The sequence below is a fragment of the Vulpes lagopus genome, chromosome 19 (genome assembly GCF_018345385.1).
Source record: "Vulpes lagopus strain Blue_001 chromosome 19, ASM1834538v1, whole genome shotgun sequence".
In the NCBI taxonomy this organism is placed as follows: domain Eukaryota; kingdom Metazoa; phylum Chordata; class Mammalia; order Carnivora; family Canidae; genus Vulpes; species Vulpes lagopus.
The window spans coordinates 39,032,511-39,051,395 of record NC_054842.1 but is presented as its reverse complement, the minus strand read 5'-3'; the positions used below and the strand labels follow the sequence as shown (position 1 = coordinate 39,051,395).

Genomic DNA, 18,885 nt, shown 5'->3' with positions numbered 1-18,885 from the left:
TCATATATCATAAGCTTCAATGACATTCAAGAAATGTAACATAGCTAAGGAATACAAAATAACCTATGTTATTGAACCTAAATAGATCCTTCCAAAGATTATGAGTGATATAAGTTTGCTTATTCATAGGAGAGGGATAAGGGCTTTACATCATTAAGTCCAATTGTCAAAACTGATTACAGCTACAATATCCCATTATTTTAGAAGGCAAATTTGGTGCAGAGTTTACATAATCAAGCCTTGCTGTGCTATTCTAAGTAAGTTTCATTTGTGTTTCTTCCTTGTCATTCTTTAGGCATATTAAGACAGAAAGAACACAGCATGAACAATGCAAAAAATAAATCAACCCAGATAGAAGGAATAAATGGTACTAATAAAAAGAACGTTCAGAATGAATATATTTATAGAGTATAGAAAAGTACTAAATACAGTACCTACATTAGGAGGGGTCAAATCTGCATTTCACGAAGCAAAATAGGAAAGTATTATAAATTACGAGACAGATAACAATAGCCCACACACAACAAGACAAGTAATGAATATTAAAATTTTTTTTCATGTGCATTAAAAACATTAGAAAGAGAACAATACTGGAGTCAAACTGTAGCTTTCAAAGGAGAAGAAAAAGCTACAAAATGATTATTTTTTCCAATAGGTAATTCATTGTCCATATTGGTGGTGGAGTTATGTTATGTGGTCATTTAAGAGACTATTTTAAATGTATGATAGTTTTCACTAAATTCTGATGGAGAAATGACAGACAAGTAAGATTTACCCCAGCATTCTCTTTTAACCAAATCAACAACCACTTTCCTTAATACAAACTTTTTAATGGATGCACATGCCTACACACAGTCAACTGCATCTCCCACCACAATCCCCTACCACTGACAGTGAAGAAGGTCAATACCACAAGAAGATACATACAGTGAAGCAATTAAAGGCAGAAAGAACATACCTTCCAATAAATTAATATCGATGTCATTATCAGGCTTGTGTAGGCATGGGTATGTGTTAAAGAGATTAGCTACAAAAGCTAAATTAAGTTTAGGATTGCCTGAAACCACATCTGCAGGAGTAACAAACTGTCTGCAGCCCAGTTTATCTGCTTCTTGAAGCATGAATCCAGCACGCTTCAGGTCATTTTTCTCCTAAACAACAAAATAAAATAAAAATGGTCAAGATTAAACTTTTGATTGCTTTTAAACATGTATATCAATAAAAAATTATGCCAATCACTCTTCTGGAAATATATTAAATGATAGATCAAAATAAGGTCAGAACATGCAGAAATTCCAAATCAACTTCTCTGACTTTTCTTGCTGGAGATCAGAAGAATATTTCACTCTCACTGCTGAAATACTCAACAAAACTCTCAAATTTCTTATTAGTTCCTACTGGTCAAATTATAGATAATTTGGTCAAGGCCATATATTAGAATACCTTCTGGCTAAGAGGCTTAGTTGTCTCACCCATTCTATTATGAATATTTCCAGTAGACTCTTTTCTCAATGAAAAACAAGTTGGGATACAAATTAAAAAATATTAAAATCAGAAGAACAGCACTTTTTACAAGTGCAAAATCCTGGAAAGAAACCAAATACTTGCAAAAAGGAAAGAAGACGAATAAACTGTTATATTTACACAGTGACATACAACAATGTGAATGATTCTTAGTGATATATGTTCAAAATAAGTACCAGGAATTTAAGTACAATAAGCTTTATGTGAAATTAGAAAGTAAAGTCAAAACTTTAATTTCGTAAGGGATATATCTCGTTGAAAGAAAACTATATAAAAAGAGGAGCAAAAGAACAACGAACATAGGATTGAAGATGGTGACTGTCACATTAACGTGAGGCAAAAAGAACAGGGAAGGAGAGAGCTAAATGTAAATTAGTGTCAAAGTCTTAGCTTTCTTGTTGGATTGACAGCTCATATGGACTTGTTACAATTTTAGAGCAAACAAATACAAATAAAACTAAATAAAAAGAGGGATGTGCATGGACTCATGATGAGAGTATATTGTGACCAAGAATCAGGACTTATCTCATTTTGTGCACCAGTTACAAAAAAAGTAAAAATGTAAATGAAGCCAGAGAAAGCAATAGGTTCAATGCTACTAAACAATAAAAAGTTCCTAACATAGACATGAACAAATTATATATAACATATGGACCTTATTCAGATCTTAATTCAGATAAACTACAAAAAGAAAATCTGACATTTAAGAAGCAATTGGAAATGTCAATATTGACTAAATATTTTGATGATATTACAGATTACTGAGGTTTTTTTTTTTGTATTTTTAGGTATGATAAGGTATTATGGTTATATTTTTTTTAAGTTTTTTTTTTTAATTTTTTAATTTTTATTTATTTATGATAGTCACAGAGAGAGAGAGGCAGAGACACAGGCGGAGGGAAAAGCAGGCTCCATGCACCGGGAGCCTGATGTGGGATTCGATCCCAGGTCTCCAGGATCGCGCCCTGGGCCAAAGGCAGGCGCCAAACCGCTGCGCCACCCAGGGATCCCTTATGGTTATATTTTTAAAGTTTCTTTAAGAAATACACATTGGGGGCAGCCCGGGTGGCTCAGCAGTTTAGCGCCGTCTTCGGCCCAGGGCCTGATCCTGGAGACCTGGGATCGAGTCCCGCGTTGGGCTTCCTGCATGGAGCCTGCCTCTCCCTTTGCCTGTGTCTCTGCCCCCCGCCCCTGCGTCTCAAGAATAAATAAATGGAATCTTTGAAAAAAAAAAAAAAAAGGAAATAGACATTGAAATACTTATTGATGAAATGATATTGATGTCTAAGATTTGCTTCAAAATAACAGGGGATAGAAAGGAAGGTGATAAATGAATAAAGATTGTCTATGAGTTGATAGTTATTGAGCCTGGAGAATGAGCACAGGGTAGTTCATTATACTGAGTTTGTTCATTTTTTCATTATGTTTGAAATTTTCTGTTTTTTTTAAGTTCCTAATTTTTTGATTCAAACTAATTTGCAAACTTTGCAGTTCTTCAATACTTTCTCAAATGTTTAATTGTAATGATATAAAATTAATTTGTAGTGACTCAGTTTACCTTTAAAACTATTATGGATAAAAAATAAAACTATTATGGATGTTGCACTTTAAGTACTTAACTATAGTCTGATCAGATTTTAATGCTTAAATAGAACTATCCCTAGTATTTACAACTTATGCTAAAAACTGGGGTTCCTGGGTTAGATAGGTCAGGATCTCTGTCAGTACTTCCTACACTATAAATAAACACTAGGAATTGCCATCTTTTATTTTGTATATTTCTGAATGTAAGCTGGAATAACTAATAATCAGTTGCTTAGCAAACCTAATAATGGTTTGTTGCTCCCTTTCCTAGCATACAATGACAGTCACAAAAGCACCCTCTTGAGTTCCAGTTATATTGCACCAGGAAAAAGTGGATGTAGGGTTGATTCCACACACATTCCAGATCAGAATTCTGTAATTCCCTCTCTTCAGTTATGACAGCCAGATGGCTTAGCATGGAGATTTGAAGCCTAGGGCATGAAAAAAACTTCTGAAGAACAACGGGCCAAGGTTTACTTTTTTTTTTTTTAAGATTTTATTTATTTATTCATGAGAGACACAGAGAGAGAGAGAGGCAGAGACACAGGCAGAAGGAGAAGCAGGCTCCACGCAGGGAGCCCCACGTGGGACTCGATTCTGGGTCTCCAGGATCAGGCCCTGGGCTGAAGGTGGCGCTAAACCGCTGAGCCACCCGGGCTGCCCAGGGCCAAGGTTTAATGAAGAGCTAAGGACTCCATTAGGCAATGCTGCCTGTAGAGAACTACACTCTAAATTGGACCTTACTCACTAGTCAAATTCATAGAGATAGAAAGTACAACAGTGGTTACCGGTGACTTGGGGGAGAAGGGAATAGGGTGTTATTGTTTAATAGGTACAGATTTCACTATGGGATGGTGAAAAGTTCTGGAGATGGATAGTAGTGATGGTTGCATACAATGCAAATGTACTTAATGCCAATGAACTGTACACTTAAACATGGTTATGTAAATTTTACTTAAATGAAAAATTTTTTAATTGAAAACAGTACTTACATTAAATCCTGAAAGGTCGATGGTAATGGCAGGTTCATCACCCTGGTCACCTTTAGGTGCAATCTGATTAAGCAGATGGAAATATGCTCTTGAATCCTTCAAGGAAAGAAATGAAATAGAATTCTTAAAATGAATAAAATCATCATTTGATTTAGGAAAATAGTACTCAAACCTCTAACTGAAGAAATCGTCCTCATCTTAATGAATAATTTAGTAACTTTACTTTCTACTTCCAGGCTCCTGAATGCATGATGATACCTCACAGCTTCTAGAGACATTGTTCTCACCACTTGGAATACCCCTTCCTCACCTTTTCATTTGTTTATGCTCCCAAGCATTGGTTAAGATTAGGGTCAAGTATCTTCTAGAAGCCCTCCCCTTTAACTCAGACTAGCCTTGTAATCTTGCTCTGAACAAGAGAATGCAGCAGAACGCAGTGAAAGTGATGTACTAGGGCTTCGAAGCCCAAGCCTTAGGAGCTTCCTTATCCTCACTCTTGAAGGTAGCCTCCATGGAGGAAGTCCAAATATCTGAGACTGTCATACAATGAGGAAGCACAGGCTAGCCATATGGAAAGGCCTCATGGAGATGCAGTGAGGCACTAGACACGTGAGTGGTGGCCTTCTGCACCCTCTAGACAAGCCCAATGGACAGCTGAATGCAAATGAGTTAGTAATCCCAAACAAAACCATCTGAAGCAGAGCCACTTAACCAAGCTGCATTAGCCCACTGAATCAAGAGAAACGTTATTGTTATTTTAAGCTATTAAGTTCTGAGTGGCTTGTTATATAGCAAGAGATAACTGAAATATTCATCTCCTGTTTATCTTTCTGTGTAACTGGTAAGCTTCTCAAGAGCTAAATCTTTGTATCTCCTGTGTCTGGCATAATATCTTAGAGGAGGGGTTTAATAAATACCTGATGAATTGAATTTTAAAATAAGAGAGCCCCCCCAAAATAAATTTTTAAATGAGCATATAATAAAGCAGAGAAATACAGTGTCACTTCAAAGAAAGAGACTGTCATCTAAGCCCATTATAACAAGAGCATAATCTGACTGAAGGAGTTAATATATCTAAAGAGAAAATATGAATAAATGCCAATGCTGATTAGTCTGGGTGTGGGAAAAAATACCATAGAGGAGGAGTCAACCAATTGACAAATTAGAGGACCCAATTTGGCAATGCATGTCTAAGGAGTGACCACGGGAGAGCTGTTAGGCACACTGAATGTTAAGGTTTCCTTGAAAACCTCTCCTGATAGGGAGGGGCATTTCAAACTATTTTGGTTGAGAAACATACCTGAAGAATTCTTTTTGTCTACTGATTCCCTGTGCCCTCAGATATTTGGTCTCCTATTTGATGGTTATTGACAAAATAGAAGTAAGAGTGTTGGACTAGTCAGGCCGCCAAGAGCCTCTAGTCCAGTGAACAGATGAATTCTCAGTCCAAATTAATAGACTGACATCCTCATTATAATTTAGTCTCTCTGTAGCATATAAGATGGGAAAGAATGCTTTTATCTGCTAGAGCTAGTATCTCCTTCTCATAGCCAGTTTTATTTCTTCTTAAATATCAATAAACCAGTTTTTCTTTATTGTAAAAGGAGTATTTTGTCCTTTTTATTTTTTAAGTCTTTATTTAAATTCCAGTTAGTTAACATACAGTGTAATAACTAGTTTCGGGTGTACAATATAGTGACCCAACCCCTCCATCCAACACCTGGTGCTCATCACAAGTACACTCCTTAATCCCCATCATCTATTCCACCCATTCCCCCATCCCCCTTCCTTCTGGTAACCACCAGTTTAAACCAGTTCTTTTTTAAATAAAAGATTTTGCAATTATAATTGGAAGAGCCACCACAGACAGAGGAATGCAAAATTTCATGTTCTACACTGTGTCCTTATGAACTAAACTTGAATTCAAATTTGATGCTGAACACGTTTTTGTTTGTTTTTTTTACATTCTACATCCTTATTTTACATCATAGTTTTGAACATTAAAATATAAACCTTAATGTCTTGGCTGAAGTTGTTGATGTTAGGCCATCCTGCATTAGTCAGATGGTAGTTCACCCATCTCAGCAGTAATTCCTCTGGAGAAAGTTTCATCAGTTCTTCTAGATCCTCACCTTCCTTTAGTAATGCAATTAGAGCTGAAAGGAACACAATGAAATATAAATCCTTCCCATAAAAAGTATATATGCATGAAAAGTAAATATGTTTGATGATCTTACCTTCATTCCTGGAAATCTCAATATCAGCCAAAAGACCAACTTTGATGATCTGCCAGAGAAGTCCCAAGACCAAGTGAGGTTTTCCTTCTTTGAGATCCTGTGCACCAATGTTGACCACTGTACAACCGATGGCAGAGGCAGAATTCAGGGCTAGGTTTAAATTTTCCTGAATTGAAACAAAGAAAATTGGGTGTGAGAAAGTCCTTCCCAAAGTCTTATCGACAAGTTGTGAAAGTAAATAAGCAGCAACAGATTGTGAAAATTCAGATTCTGAAACGTAATATTTATACAAGCATAATACCACTCCTCAAAAAGACAAAAAAACTCAAATGGTTTTAACTAGCGCTTTACTACTTCAACTCTTTTCCTTGCTTTCATAGTTATATACGTTATTTTCATCCCTTCATATTTCTCTTTCACACTTCATGACACTATATAAACCCATCATCATGAGGTAAAAAAAAACTGTATTATCATGACTTTATAATCTTTTACAAATGAATGAGACTTCTTTTGGATTATGTTTCATGGGAGGCTGGTGATATTCTAGAAAATCTATTCCCAGAGCTCTGAAATTACTGAAAAATCAAGACAGATTTAATACCCACAGTAACACTTTGCTCCTTCCCAGAGGCCTTTTTTTCATTCTACATTAGTGTACTTTTTCAGGCCTCCTAGAGATCTAGACTGTTACCCCCTACTCATATTGGAAGAATGTCATCTTTAAAAATAAAACTGTACAAAAAAAATAAAATACAAATAAAACTATAAAAAAACTTAGCCCCTCAGACCCATCCTATAGTTATTGCAAAATAGCTACAGAATATTTTTTCTCTATTTTCTTTAACGCACTACATACAAATGTTAAGAGTTAAACCAAGAAATAAATTTGTGCAACACTGAGAAATGCTGTATTTCAGAGTCAGTGCCATGAAAAATTATGTGACACCTGTATCCTAAAAATAAGATGTATGAATATTTTCAACAATCACAGATATTGAACAAAGCATCCTGACACAAGATGTGAAAGAAAACAAACTTGGCAATTGCAGTCAGAAATGGGCTTCTTCAAGAACAGGAGTTCCTATTAGGAATATGCAATATTATTGGCTTATTGGGAAGTGGGAGACAAGAAAGCCATGTTAGTCAACACCAAATTCATATTTCTCAAAGATACAGGGAATGGAAGTACCCCTTGGATACTCCAAGACTAACCATGTACCATTGCCCTAAGGTTGTACCTTCCTTAGAAGAGAGGCTTAACAACTTTAGCAAAATCAAGGATTGTATTTGCCAATAGAAATGAAAGATATAGCTTAACAGTAGCTCACTTTTAATAGCTGCAGCTGTGACTAGTATATATATATATATGCACTAGTTGCTATTACTACCACCACACAAGAGTGGCAGTATAACACAGTGATTATAAGGTGGGTTCCAATGCTTGACCACTGGGATCATATCCTGGCTCTGCCATTGGGTAACCTCCCAGTGTCTCAGTTTTCTCATCTGTAAAATGGTAGTATCTACTTTATTTTAAGGGTGTCGGAAAGAGTCAAAGAGATAATCATGCAGTTTGTTTAGAACAGTGACTGGTACCAAGTACTTAGTAAATACTGATATCCACCAATGCTCTAGAGATTTTGAGAAGAGTGTGGTAACTATAAATTCTTCGACTTTAACAACACCTGAATGTAGAAGCTGACTACAGAATAATATGATAAAAAGAATAACTCAAATTCAGTGAAATAGTAAAACATGGGTGAAACGATACAGTACTCTTATTTCAACCAAGAACAAGAGCATCAAGCAAATTTATTCATTAATAAAAGCAACTCAATGATTATAATAATATGACCTGAATACTATTATCTTAAGTAAAGTTCATCCAAAGCACTTTGAACAATGTTTGTTTGTAGTAGGCTCCATGCCCAGCATGGAGCCCAACATAGGGCTTGAACCCACAACCTCAAGATCAAGACCTGAGCTGAGATCAAGAGTTAGATGCTTAACCTACTGAGCTACCCAGGTGCCCCCATCCAAAGCACTTTGAATCTTAATTTCATTCAGTACAAAATGCAGCTGAATTTTTATTTAATAAAACCTAGTTTTTATAGGAAACTGAAATTATGTTAAATCAAACATTTTACATGAATGGACCTTGAAGGCACTATGCTAAGTGAAATAAGTAAGACAAGAGGAAGACAAATACTATATGGCATCACCAATATGTGGAATCTAAAACAAAACAAAAAATACCAAACTCCTAAAAAAGAGAGATCAGACTTACGGTTACCAGAGGCAAAGGATAGGGGTGGGGATAGAGGAAAAATTGGAGAAAGGTGGTCAAAGGTACAAACTTGCGGTTTTAAGGTAATTAAGTACTAGGGGTGTCAAGGACAGCATGATGACCACAACTAACACTGCTCTATGGTTATATAGCAACGTTGTTAAGAGAGTAGATCCTATGAGTTCTCATCACATGAAGAAAATTTTTGTCCTTTTTTACTCTTCTTTTTATTGTACCTACATGAGAAGATGCATGTTAGCTGAACTTATTGTAGTAATCATTTCATAATATATGTAAAACAAATCATCACACAGTATGTCTTAAACTTTCACAGTGAAATATGTCAGTTATTTTTCAATAAAACTGGAGTAAAAAAGATCCATCGATGAACGCCTTACATTTAAGAACACAGTAACATGATTACTAGCAAAGAGCAAGTACTTACAGAAATAGTGAAAGGGGTGAGCTTTTTCTTATTAATGGCTCTTTCATCAATTGTATCTGGTTCAGATAAGTTTATCATTTTGCTAAAGAGAAAATGATAATAATTTAGTTTCAGACCCCCAGTTTATTTAAGATAAATAATTTAAGTTAAATAATTTAAGACTTTTTGTTTTTGCAAGTAGACAAATAGTTAAATTTTGAAAAGTAATTAACAATCCATCTCTTTAAAATATTATACTGTGATTCATGTCAAGGACTTACTTTCTAAAATCTAAGAACTATTCCCTAAACTAAAACAAATCCATCACTCTGTATTTCTGTAATACAGAAATAGTAATACACTGTAATAGTAATCTTAGCATTTCCTATTTTTAAAAATTGTTTTGCATTTTCTTTTTTTTTTTTTTTTTTTTTTTTAAAGATTTTATTTATTTATTCATGATAGTCACAGAGAGAGAGAGAGAGAGGCAGAGACAGGCAGAGGGAGAAACAGGCTCCATGCACCGGGAGCCCGACGTGGGATTCGATCCAGGGTCTCCAGGATCGCGCCCCGGGCCAAAGGCAGGCGCCAAACCGCTGCGCCACCCAGGGATCCCTGCATTTTCTTTATGTAAGTCCTGTCTTTATTTCATTTAATGATCATCAACATTCAGCAGTCTGAAATGTAAAACAAAGAAATTTTTAAGAAGCCATTTGATAAAGTGGTATCAACAGTGTCAAAATTACTGCTGTTGCAGAAAGAGAGACATGGTCTTTCTAAAATTTCAAGAGAATTTTTTTATATTAATTTAAGAGAAATTAATACAAAATTTATCTCTAGATTTTAGAATATACTTTATATTTTAAAATAAATATAGGAAAATACCCATTCAATTCATGATAGGAATTTCCTCCGAAGGTCAGAGAAAGAGATTAGAATCATAGGTGGAAGTCAAGGTATAATTTATGTTAGCTAAAAATTAATATCCTGTGCTTGTGGGTAGGTTGGAGGTTTTTTATCCTTTTAAGTAAAAACATAGGGAAAAAAAAGATCAAAAGAAATATATTATTTCTTTTGAATACTAATAGAATACTAATAGCTAATTAGGGGTGATAAGAATATTTGTGTACTATTCTTCATAAGTTTCCTATATTGTTATAAGCTTAAAAAAAAGACACTTGATTTGTACAACGATGTATGCTGGGACTATAGTACACATAACAAAGAACACCCCCAGTGAGTTTGCAGTCTAGTGAGCAGAAACCTACTGCAAAGAGCCAAGGCTATGACACGACTGATGTAAAATATTAATTTCATTTAAGCACAAATGACACATATGTTTCTTTTACATTTCCTTATATCCCTGTCCCAGTCAATAATTCCTTACTGAAAGTGATAAAAGAAACCCTGTGAACATTTTTAAATACATCAGAGGAATAACTCAAAACTGTCCTGGCGCTATTAAGGACATAGACAAAAAAGGCATCAGAAAACCAAGAGATTGCATTTGCAGAAAAATTCTGGAAAACATGTGGTGCTTAATTTTCCATGCAATATAAATTCTTCAATAGCTACACAGCTACTTGTTGGCTGAATTTTAGTTTTCACTGAATGCTCATCAATGGAGAGAAGAAGAACATATCTCCCTTAACCTAATGTTCAACTCACCAAAGAAGAATACCATCTGCAAGTGATTTGAAAAGGCTGCCATCACTGGGATTCATGGGTAAAAGATGCTTACAGTCAGGGTCATCCTCCAGAGCTTTGTTTATCCAGTTAACAAAAGCCACTTTTTCTTCCTCTGAAAACAGAAAATCTTAGTTAGCATACCAAATTTCACAGAATTAACCACACTATGAAGACATACTTTTTAATTTCTGTTCAAAGATAATAAATGGTTATTATTAAAACTCTGCTAAAATGCTACAGGGTTTAAGAGGGCATAAGGGTTCAAAGAGAAAGGGGAATTCATTCCATTTTTTCATCTGCTGTATTAAGGGACAGTAAGGTACTTAGTTTAAATAAGTACAATAAGCATTTGATTTGATTCTAAAATCTATGAAAGTATATTGTTTCTGAATGCTAATCAATCAGAAGCCAACCAAGAGAAGTCAGATCATGCACACCCACACCAGGGTTAAAAATACACGCAACAGATTTCCACAAGCAATAAATCCCACAACCTCCACGGAAAGGTACAGAGTTGTGATTTGGAGCTCATAACAGAAACACTAATTTCAATCAAGAGTTTTTTGAATGAATAAAACAGCTCCATTTCTGTGGAATTTCTACTATAAGGAAACAAAGGCAAATCTAGATACCAGTTCTACTCTCAGCCATCTGCATCCTCAACTCTCAACATATGGTTTTGAGGGGATACTTTGATCTTTTTTTTTTTATGATAGTCACAGAGAGAGAGAAAGAGAGAGAAAGAGAGAGAGAGAGAGAGGCAGAGACACAGGCAGAGGGAGAAGCAGGCTCCATGCACCGGGAGCCTGACGTGGGATTCGATCCCGGGTCTCCAGGATCGCGCCCTGGGCCAAAAGCAGGCGCTAAACCGCTGCGCCACCCAGGGATCCTGATACTTTGATCTTTAGGCAGAAAATGTCATTGAGCTAAGCAGTGGGAGAAACAGGAAGAAACTTAAAATGTTCCACTCCTTTATTATAATTCTGTAAATATAAAAAATCTTTTAATAACATACATCTTCAAAGAAATAACTTCCTTTTTTTACTTAAGACTTTTTTTTTTTTTTAATTCGTGAGACAAACAGAGAGGCAGAGACATAGGAAGAGGGAGAAGCGGGCTCCCCATAGCGAGCCAGATCTGGGACTCAAACCTAGGACCCGGGATCACACCCTGAGCCGAAGGCAGATGCTCAATCACTGAGCCACCCAGGTGCCTCAATAATTTCTATTTCTATCACAGAGTAGCACAGAGTGAGCTGACCTTCCCTAATTCCTGGAATTAGGTAATTTTCTTAAGAGCATATTTGGCAGGCACTTCCAAAATGTAATCCATCACACAGACAGACACACACACAATCAAAAAAGACCTATTTACTAATATTTATCTTTTGTACATATCATAATCTGCCTTTTTATTGTCTTGTCTCACCATACATACCTCCTCAGAGACTTAGAATCTAGGGATTGAAACATCACTAGGATATTGTTACCTCCCATCAAGGAATCTTTAGTATAATGATTTTTTAAAAAGATACATAAAGAAACACAGCATAACGGAAATAAATACAACATAAGAGATAAAAACAATATTTTAGAAAATTTAAGAGAAAAAAGAATCACTTCCAGTTGGGACAAGTAAAGGTTTTTATGGAGAAGGTACAACCTTTTTTTTTTTTTTTTTTTTTTAAGATTTTATTTATTGGGATGCCTGGGTGGCTCAGTGGTTGAGCATGTGCCTTGGGTTCAGGGCATGAACCCTGTGTCCCCGGATGGAGTCCCACATCGGGCTCCCTGCAAGGAGCCTGCATCTCCCTCTGGCTATGTCTTTGTCTCTGTGTGTCTGTCATGAATGGATAAATAAAATATTTTTTTAATTTTATTTATTTATTTATTTGAGAGACAGAGCATGGGGTGGGGGTGGGGTGACAGAGGAAGCAGGGAGCAGACTCCCCGCTGACAACAGAGTGGATGGTGGGGGGCGGTGGTGATGCAGGGCTCCATCCCAGGAACCAGAGATCAAGACCTGACCCAAAGGCAGACACTTCACCAACTGAGCCACCCAGGCGTCCAGAGAAAGTACAATTTGAATGACAGATTTTTAAGATGGGGAGAGAAAGGGAGAATGTTCCAAGTATAGGAACCAGGAATGAGATACTATTTCACAACCACTAGGATGGCTGTAATAAACAAAGAGACAATAACAGGTGTCAGTGAGCAAGAGAAGAACTGGTTATTCCAAACATTGCTAGTGGGAATGCAAAATGGCACAGCCTTACTTTAAAAAACAGTTTGCTGGTTTTTAAAAATATTAAACAGAGTGACCAAAAAGATCCAGCAATTCTACTCCTAAGTATATACCTAAGGTAAGTCAAAGCATATATCCACACAAAAATGTGGATATTACAAAAATGCTCCTAACAGCATTATTCCAAATAGCCAAGACTAACCAAATGTCTACCAACTGATGACATAAACAAAATGTCCTACTATCCATAGAACAAAATAGTATTCAGCAATAAAAAGAATATAATACGATATATGTCACAATAGGGGTAATCCTTGAAAGTGTTATGGCCTGTAAGTGAAAGGCCACTACTGTCTGATTTCATTTACATGACATTTCCACAATAGGCAAATCTAATGAAATAGAAAGTAGACTAATGGTTGCCAAAGTCTGGAAGAAGAGGGAAACTGGGAGGGAGTGCTAGTGAGCATGGGGTTTCTCTTTAGGGTAATGAACGTGTTCCAAAATTAGACAGTGGTAATGACTATACAACTCTGTAAATATACTAAAAACCACTGAACTGTACACTTTTAAAAGGGTGAATTTCATAACATCTCAATTGTATCTCTTTTTTATTTTTTTTTAAATTTTTTTTTTTAATTTTTTATTTATTTATGATAGTCACAGAGAGAGAGAGAGAGGCAGAGACACAGGCGGAGGGAGAAGCAGGCTCCATGCACCGGGAGCCCGATGTGGGATTCGATCCCGGGTCTCCAGGATCACGCCCTGGGCCAAAGGCAGGCGCCAAACCGCTGCGCCACCCAGGGATCCCTCAATTGTATCTCAATAAAGCTGTTCTTTTTTAAAAAGCTATTAAATGTTCCATACCTAGTTCTAGATAATCATTATACATTTACATATTCATATGTAAAATAATCATCAAGCCACATACTTAAAAACAGCACACTTTATGCTCTTACTATATGCATCCTAAACCCCAATAAATATGTAAAAAAAAAAATCTATGGTAATAGACATCAGAAAAGTGGTCACCTATGGGGAGAAATAGTTACTGTTCAAGCCATGAAGGAGCCACGGAGGGTGATGAAATGTTTTCTTTTGTTTCTGGTGGAAGCTACATGGATGTAGCTACAGGACATTTACACATGTAAAAATTCATTGAGCTGTACAGTTAAGAATTCTAACACTTTCCTAAATGCATATTATATGTCAATAAAAAGATTCTTTAAAAATTGAAGAAGATAGTTCATTACTATGTAGGTAGAAATGGAGTTAAAGAGTGAATCTCTTTTAAAAAATGAAGATAGCAGTTATTGATCACTGCCTTTACTTCTCTGGGGGGATTAGGGTAGAAAAAATGGGTGGGGTGGGTGGGAGAAGTGTCAGTATATTGTTACAGAAAAATCCAGTTGAAAGGAAGAAAATCAAGGGGATAATTAACAGATTTAGATCTAAAGGAAAGGGGAAAAAGTTACAGTGAGTTGTTATCAGTAATTTAAAAAGCACAGTTCAGGGGCACCTGGGTGGCTAAGTCAGTTAGACGCTTGCCTCTGGCTCAGGTAATGATCTCAGGGTCCTGTGATAGAGCCCAGCATCAGGGTCTCTACTCAGCATGGAGTCTTCTTCTCCCTCTTCCTCTCTCCCCACTGTTCATTCTCTCTTGCTCTTGCTCTCCCCTCAAATGAATAAATAAAATCCTTAAAATAAAAAGCACACTCTAATTATGCGAATATGAACAAAAGGACCTTGGCCAAAGGTTCTCAGACATGTATCTTGACCATGAAAAGTAAGCTTAACATGGGGTAAGGCATCTCAAGAGTTAATGTGACTGGATTTCCCACTGGGCAACAATCCAGTGATTCTATCAGACCTGGCAAATCAGGCGCTGTGCTCTCTAGTCACCTAGTTGCTTGATAAAAGATGCATCAGGAATCTCAGCCCCTGAAAAATGGAAGGGAAAGGTCCTTGCAATAAACCTCTCCATAAACTCCTGGATCAGGCCTAAAAGTAAACCCAACTCACCAGTCAGGATGAAAATTTCATTCAGAGGTCATGACTGAACACATTCAATACTGAAATATAAACAATTTCTAGTTTGTTGTTTCTCATCTCCTTGTTGTGCGCTGTGCTGCCTGACACATATTAGGAACTTACTGATTTCAATGATTCTACAATTTTTCATTCTGACACCTCTGAAGTTGAGGTGCATTTCAAATTTAATGGCATAGTATAGTTGAATCTGATTTTCCCACAATGGTACATAAAACAATGGTGTGAATTATAATGAATGGTATCTTGCATTTGATGAAATATCAGACTTGATGAATGAGTCAATGACTGAAAGATCCAATTTAGATTGGCAAGTTACCTGAGTAAGAATGCTGTGTGCCCTCACTGGAAATGGATGATGTTCCTCCAATAGCAGTAATTCCTTCTCTCTTGTTAATTATTTTGCGGAATGTCTTGCTGATGTCTTTGCTTTTTAACTCTTGCATCAGCTGGAACGGAATATAAGTAGAGCCTTGATCAGACAATCATAAAAAAAAAAAAAACAACCTTGCAACGTGAAGGATAATTATGTAGACTTATTTATTTGGAATGATATCAAAATAAATCCTAATCAGGTATTCTCACCCCTATGGGCTGTATACATAAATAGCTCTCATGTCATTTTACCCATAACACAAAATGTACAAATGTTTGCACTCCAAACACTAGAAGAATTTTTGTTATAATTAAGCTTAAATTGAATACATCGAAATTATTCCCCCAGCCCATCAGAAAGGATAAATACCTACTATTTATACCAATGTGGATGGAACTGGAGGGTATTATGCTGAGTGAAATAAGTCAATCGGAGAAAGACAATTATCATATGGTTTCACTCATATGTGGAATATAAGAAATAGTGCAAAGGACCACAAGGGAAGGAAGGGAAACTGAATAAGGAAAAATTAGAGAGGAAGAGAAACCATGAGAGACTCTTAACTCTGGGAAACAAACTGAGGGTTGCTAAAGGGGAGGGGATGAGGCAATTGGGTGATGGGCATTAAGGAAGGCATGAGATGTTCTAGTATATGTTGGCAAATTGAATTAAATTACTAAAAAAAAAAGAAATTATTCTCCTGTGCTTGCCATGACCTTTGCCCTGCCTTTTGAAAACTAAAGAATAACTTCCATGATAAAGATTTTTATTTATTTATTTTTTAAATATTTTATTTATTTATTCATGAGAGATACAGAGAGAGAGACAGAGAGAGACAGGCAGAGGGAGAAGCAGGCTCCATGCAGGGAGCCCAATGTGGGACTCGATCCTGGGACTCCAGGATCACGATCTGAGGCAAAGGCAGACGCTCAACCTCTGAGCCACCCAGGCGTCCCTCATAAAGATTTTTGAATGCTTTAATGAAGATATTTGCCTGTCCAAATGCTGCAAACATATACTTGTTAAAATAAGTAAGTTAGATATTGTCAGAAATAACATAGGCTTGGAGAAACACCCTCTCTCAATCACTCTCATGACTGGCTAGACTGAATTCAATCAATACTCCAAGCAGCAGCCAGAATGAGTTTTTTAAAATTTAAATTTGATCATGTCACTTCATACTCTCTTCTTCCTACATCATTGGCTTCTTTTCTCTTAGGATAAAAATGAAAATTCCATAAGACCCTGCATGACCTGACCCCAACTTACTTCTTTAGCTGCACTCTATACCCTTACCATCTTTGCTCTATCCACACTCAGCTTTTTTCCAAGTTCTTGAGAGTATCTACCATCCCTAAGGCCATGGGGCCTCTACATAGGCTGTTGCTTCTGCCTGCCTCAGACATTATTCATTTCCCCCACTCAACCCCTTTTATCTGTTTAACAACTTTCTTCAGCTCTCAGCTCAGTTATCATAACTTCCAGGACACGTTCCCTGAGCCCCTGGGTTCTCCAGGCTCACCATAAAGTTATATTTCCATATGAAACATACGGTCATGGTGGAAGTGTTGGAAGAAGTGACAGCCCTTGCTCAACTGCCAGCTGGTAATGGCAATGTCGCCAAGTCGCCTCTCTTAGCCTGAGAGTTTGAAGTACATGATATTCAATATTCAGCTCTACAATCTATTTTTCTTTTGTTGGTTGAGTCATGTATTGTTTTTCATCTTGTTCAGTTCCCCTGAGCCTGGAGGTACTTTAATAATGAAACAATGCTATCATAGCCAGTGTCAAAATTTACCTGGTGCCATTTGCAGAAACTGAAGGTATAGCTTATCACAGGAAATAACCAGTTTCTAGGAAGTATAGCTTCCATACCTTAGCTAGTTCAGTCACAAAAGATACTCCATTTCTCAAGATCAAATACTAAGATATTAAAACATTTGGTGCACAGATAGTCAATAAGCACTGAACACAACTGTAGTTTTACTAGCACATGAGCTATTATTGTCAAAACATGACTTCCAACAATTCAAGAATGATTTTTTTTCCCTTGGTTTTATGAATTATTTGTAGGCACTGTTGTTGCTACCATCATCATCATCATAAAACAGGGCTTTTCTCTGGTCTCTGTGGTCAGATTTAACCAGAGCAATGACATTACTAAAATTCTGCTCAAAGCAAAAACATCAGTAACCAGGAGAGGATGAGATTACTTACTGACACAAACTCTTCGAAAGTGATTTTGCCATCTTTGTTGTTGTCAGCAACTGCTAGAATTTTCTCCACAATCTCGCGCACCTTGTAGCCAGGCAGGGGAAGGCTTGCTTCCTTAAACAGGTCCTGAAGTTCATAGTCACTAACATACCCACTATTGTCAATATCTGTAAAGATAAATTATGAGCTGTCAAATATCATTTGTGTTAGAGGTGTGCACCCAGAAGGCTTCATGGGAGATTCATAGGCAGGTAGAACCTTTCAGGTTTGTTCTACAAATTCTACAGAATTCACAAAATGGATCTGCAGGTTCCACATACTATATAAAATATGTGCGTCATATTTGTGTCTTAAGTACACGTAAGGTATTTCTGTTCTGCATTTCACTTAGTGGCACTTCTGTTTCATTTGTCAATAATTCATTGCTTCTTCATTACATATTTATGATACCATTATGTAGGCTGAATCATGTTTGATGTCATTTTGACATTAAGTGTTCAAGAAATAATTTCACACCTGTATTTGGACCTTTGAAAATAGGTTTCCCGGCGTTTTCACATTATCACCGAGATGCCCTTCCCTAGGCTTTCTCTAGAGACTAGATATTGCTTCTTGACACAGAACAAAGGCAACACAAAACACTCCTGCCCAGAGTTGGAAAGAGAGCTTTGAATTGTTTGGTTAGTTGCCTGGATCCACCTTGTTATATAGGCTTCCTTTGCTCATCTACTAATAGTTGCTTTCTCTCCTCTATTTTACTTTTTCTCTTGGTAAAAGGGCCATTCTCACTATAACTCAATTAATGATAAAAATAGAAACTTTTCTCTTAAACTCTCATATACAAGTTTCAGAATTAATACAGTTCAGAATAATGGAAAGTTTCTCACCTAGACTCTACCAAAAAACAAAATATTGCTATAATCTCAAAAGTCACCTAGGAACCTTGATATTACAATAATAATATTACTTTCTTTGAAGAGAAAAATATCATTTTTCACAAGTCCAAAATTGTTTCCTATAACTCTGAAACAGGCAAACAAACTAGTTGGCTTACTTTTTGTTGTGTTTTTGTTTTTGTTTTTGTTTTTTTACCAGCACTGTGGAAGGGAGTCTTTAAAAATAAACAAGATGGAGGGTGCCTGGGTGGCTCAGTTGGTTAAGCGTCTGCTCTTGATTTTGGCTCGGTTCATGATCTGGGTCATGGGACTGAGCTCTGCATCTGGCTCCATGCTGGGCATGGAGTCTGCTTAAGATTCTTTCTC

General features: G+C 36.5%; 1 protein-coding gene across 2 annotated transcripts in view; it reads right to left on the bottom strand.

Moving 5' to 3' along the window:
* The window catches only part of PLS1 (plastin 1), a 104,185-nt gene that overhangs the window by 21,558 nt on the left and 63,742 nt on the right, over positions 1–18,885 (bottom strand). For both annotated transcript variants that reach the window (XM_041734577.1, XM_041734578.1), the window contains exons 3-10: positions 17,627–17,790; positions 15,353–15,482; positions 10,720–10,852; positions 9,073–9,154; positions 6,338–6,503; positions 6,114–6,256; positions 4,101–4,196; positions 959–1,151 (exon numbers count right to left, since the gene is read on the bottom strand). In XM_041734577.1, the coding sequence (XP_041590511.1) occupies positions 959–1,151; positions 4,101–4,196; positions 6,114–6,256; positions 6,338–6,503; positions 9,073–9,154; positions 10,720–10,852; positions 15,353–15,482; positions 17,627–17,790 (1,107 nt within the window). The remainder of the gene's footprint in view (positions 1–958; positions 1,152–4,100; positions 4,197–6,113; positions 6,257–6,337; positions 6,504–9,072; positions 9,155–10,719; positions 10,853–15,352; positions 15,483–17,626; positions 17,791–18,885) is intronic.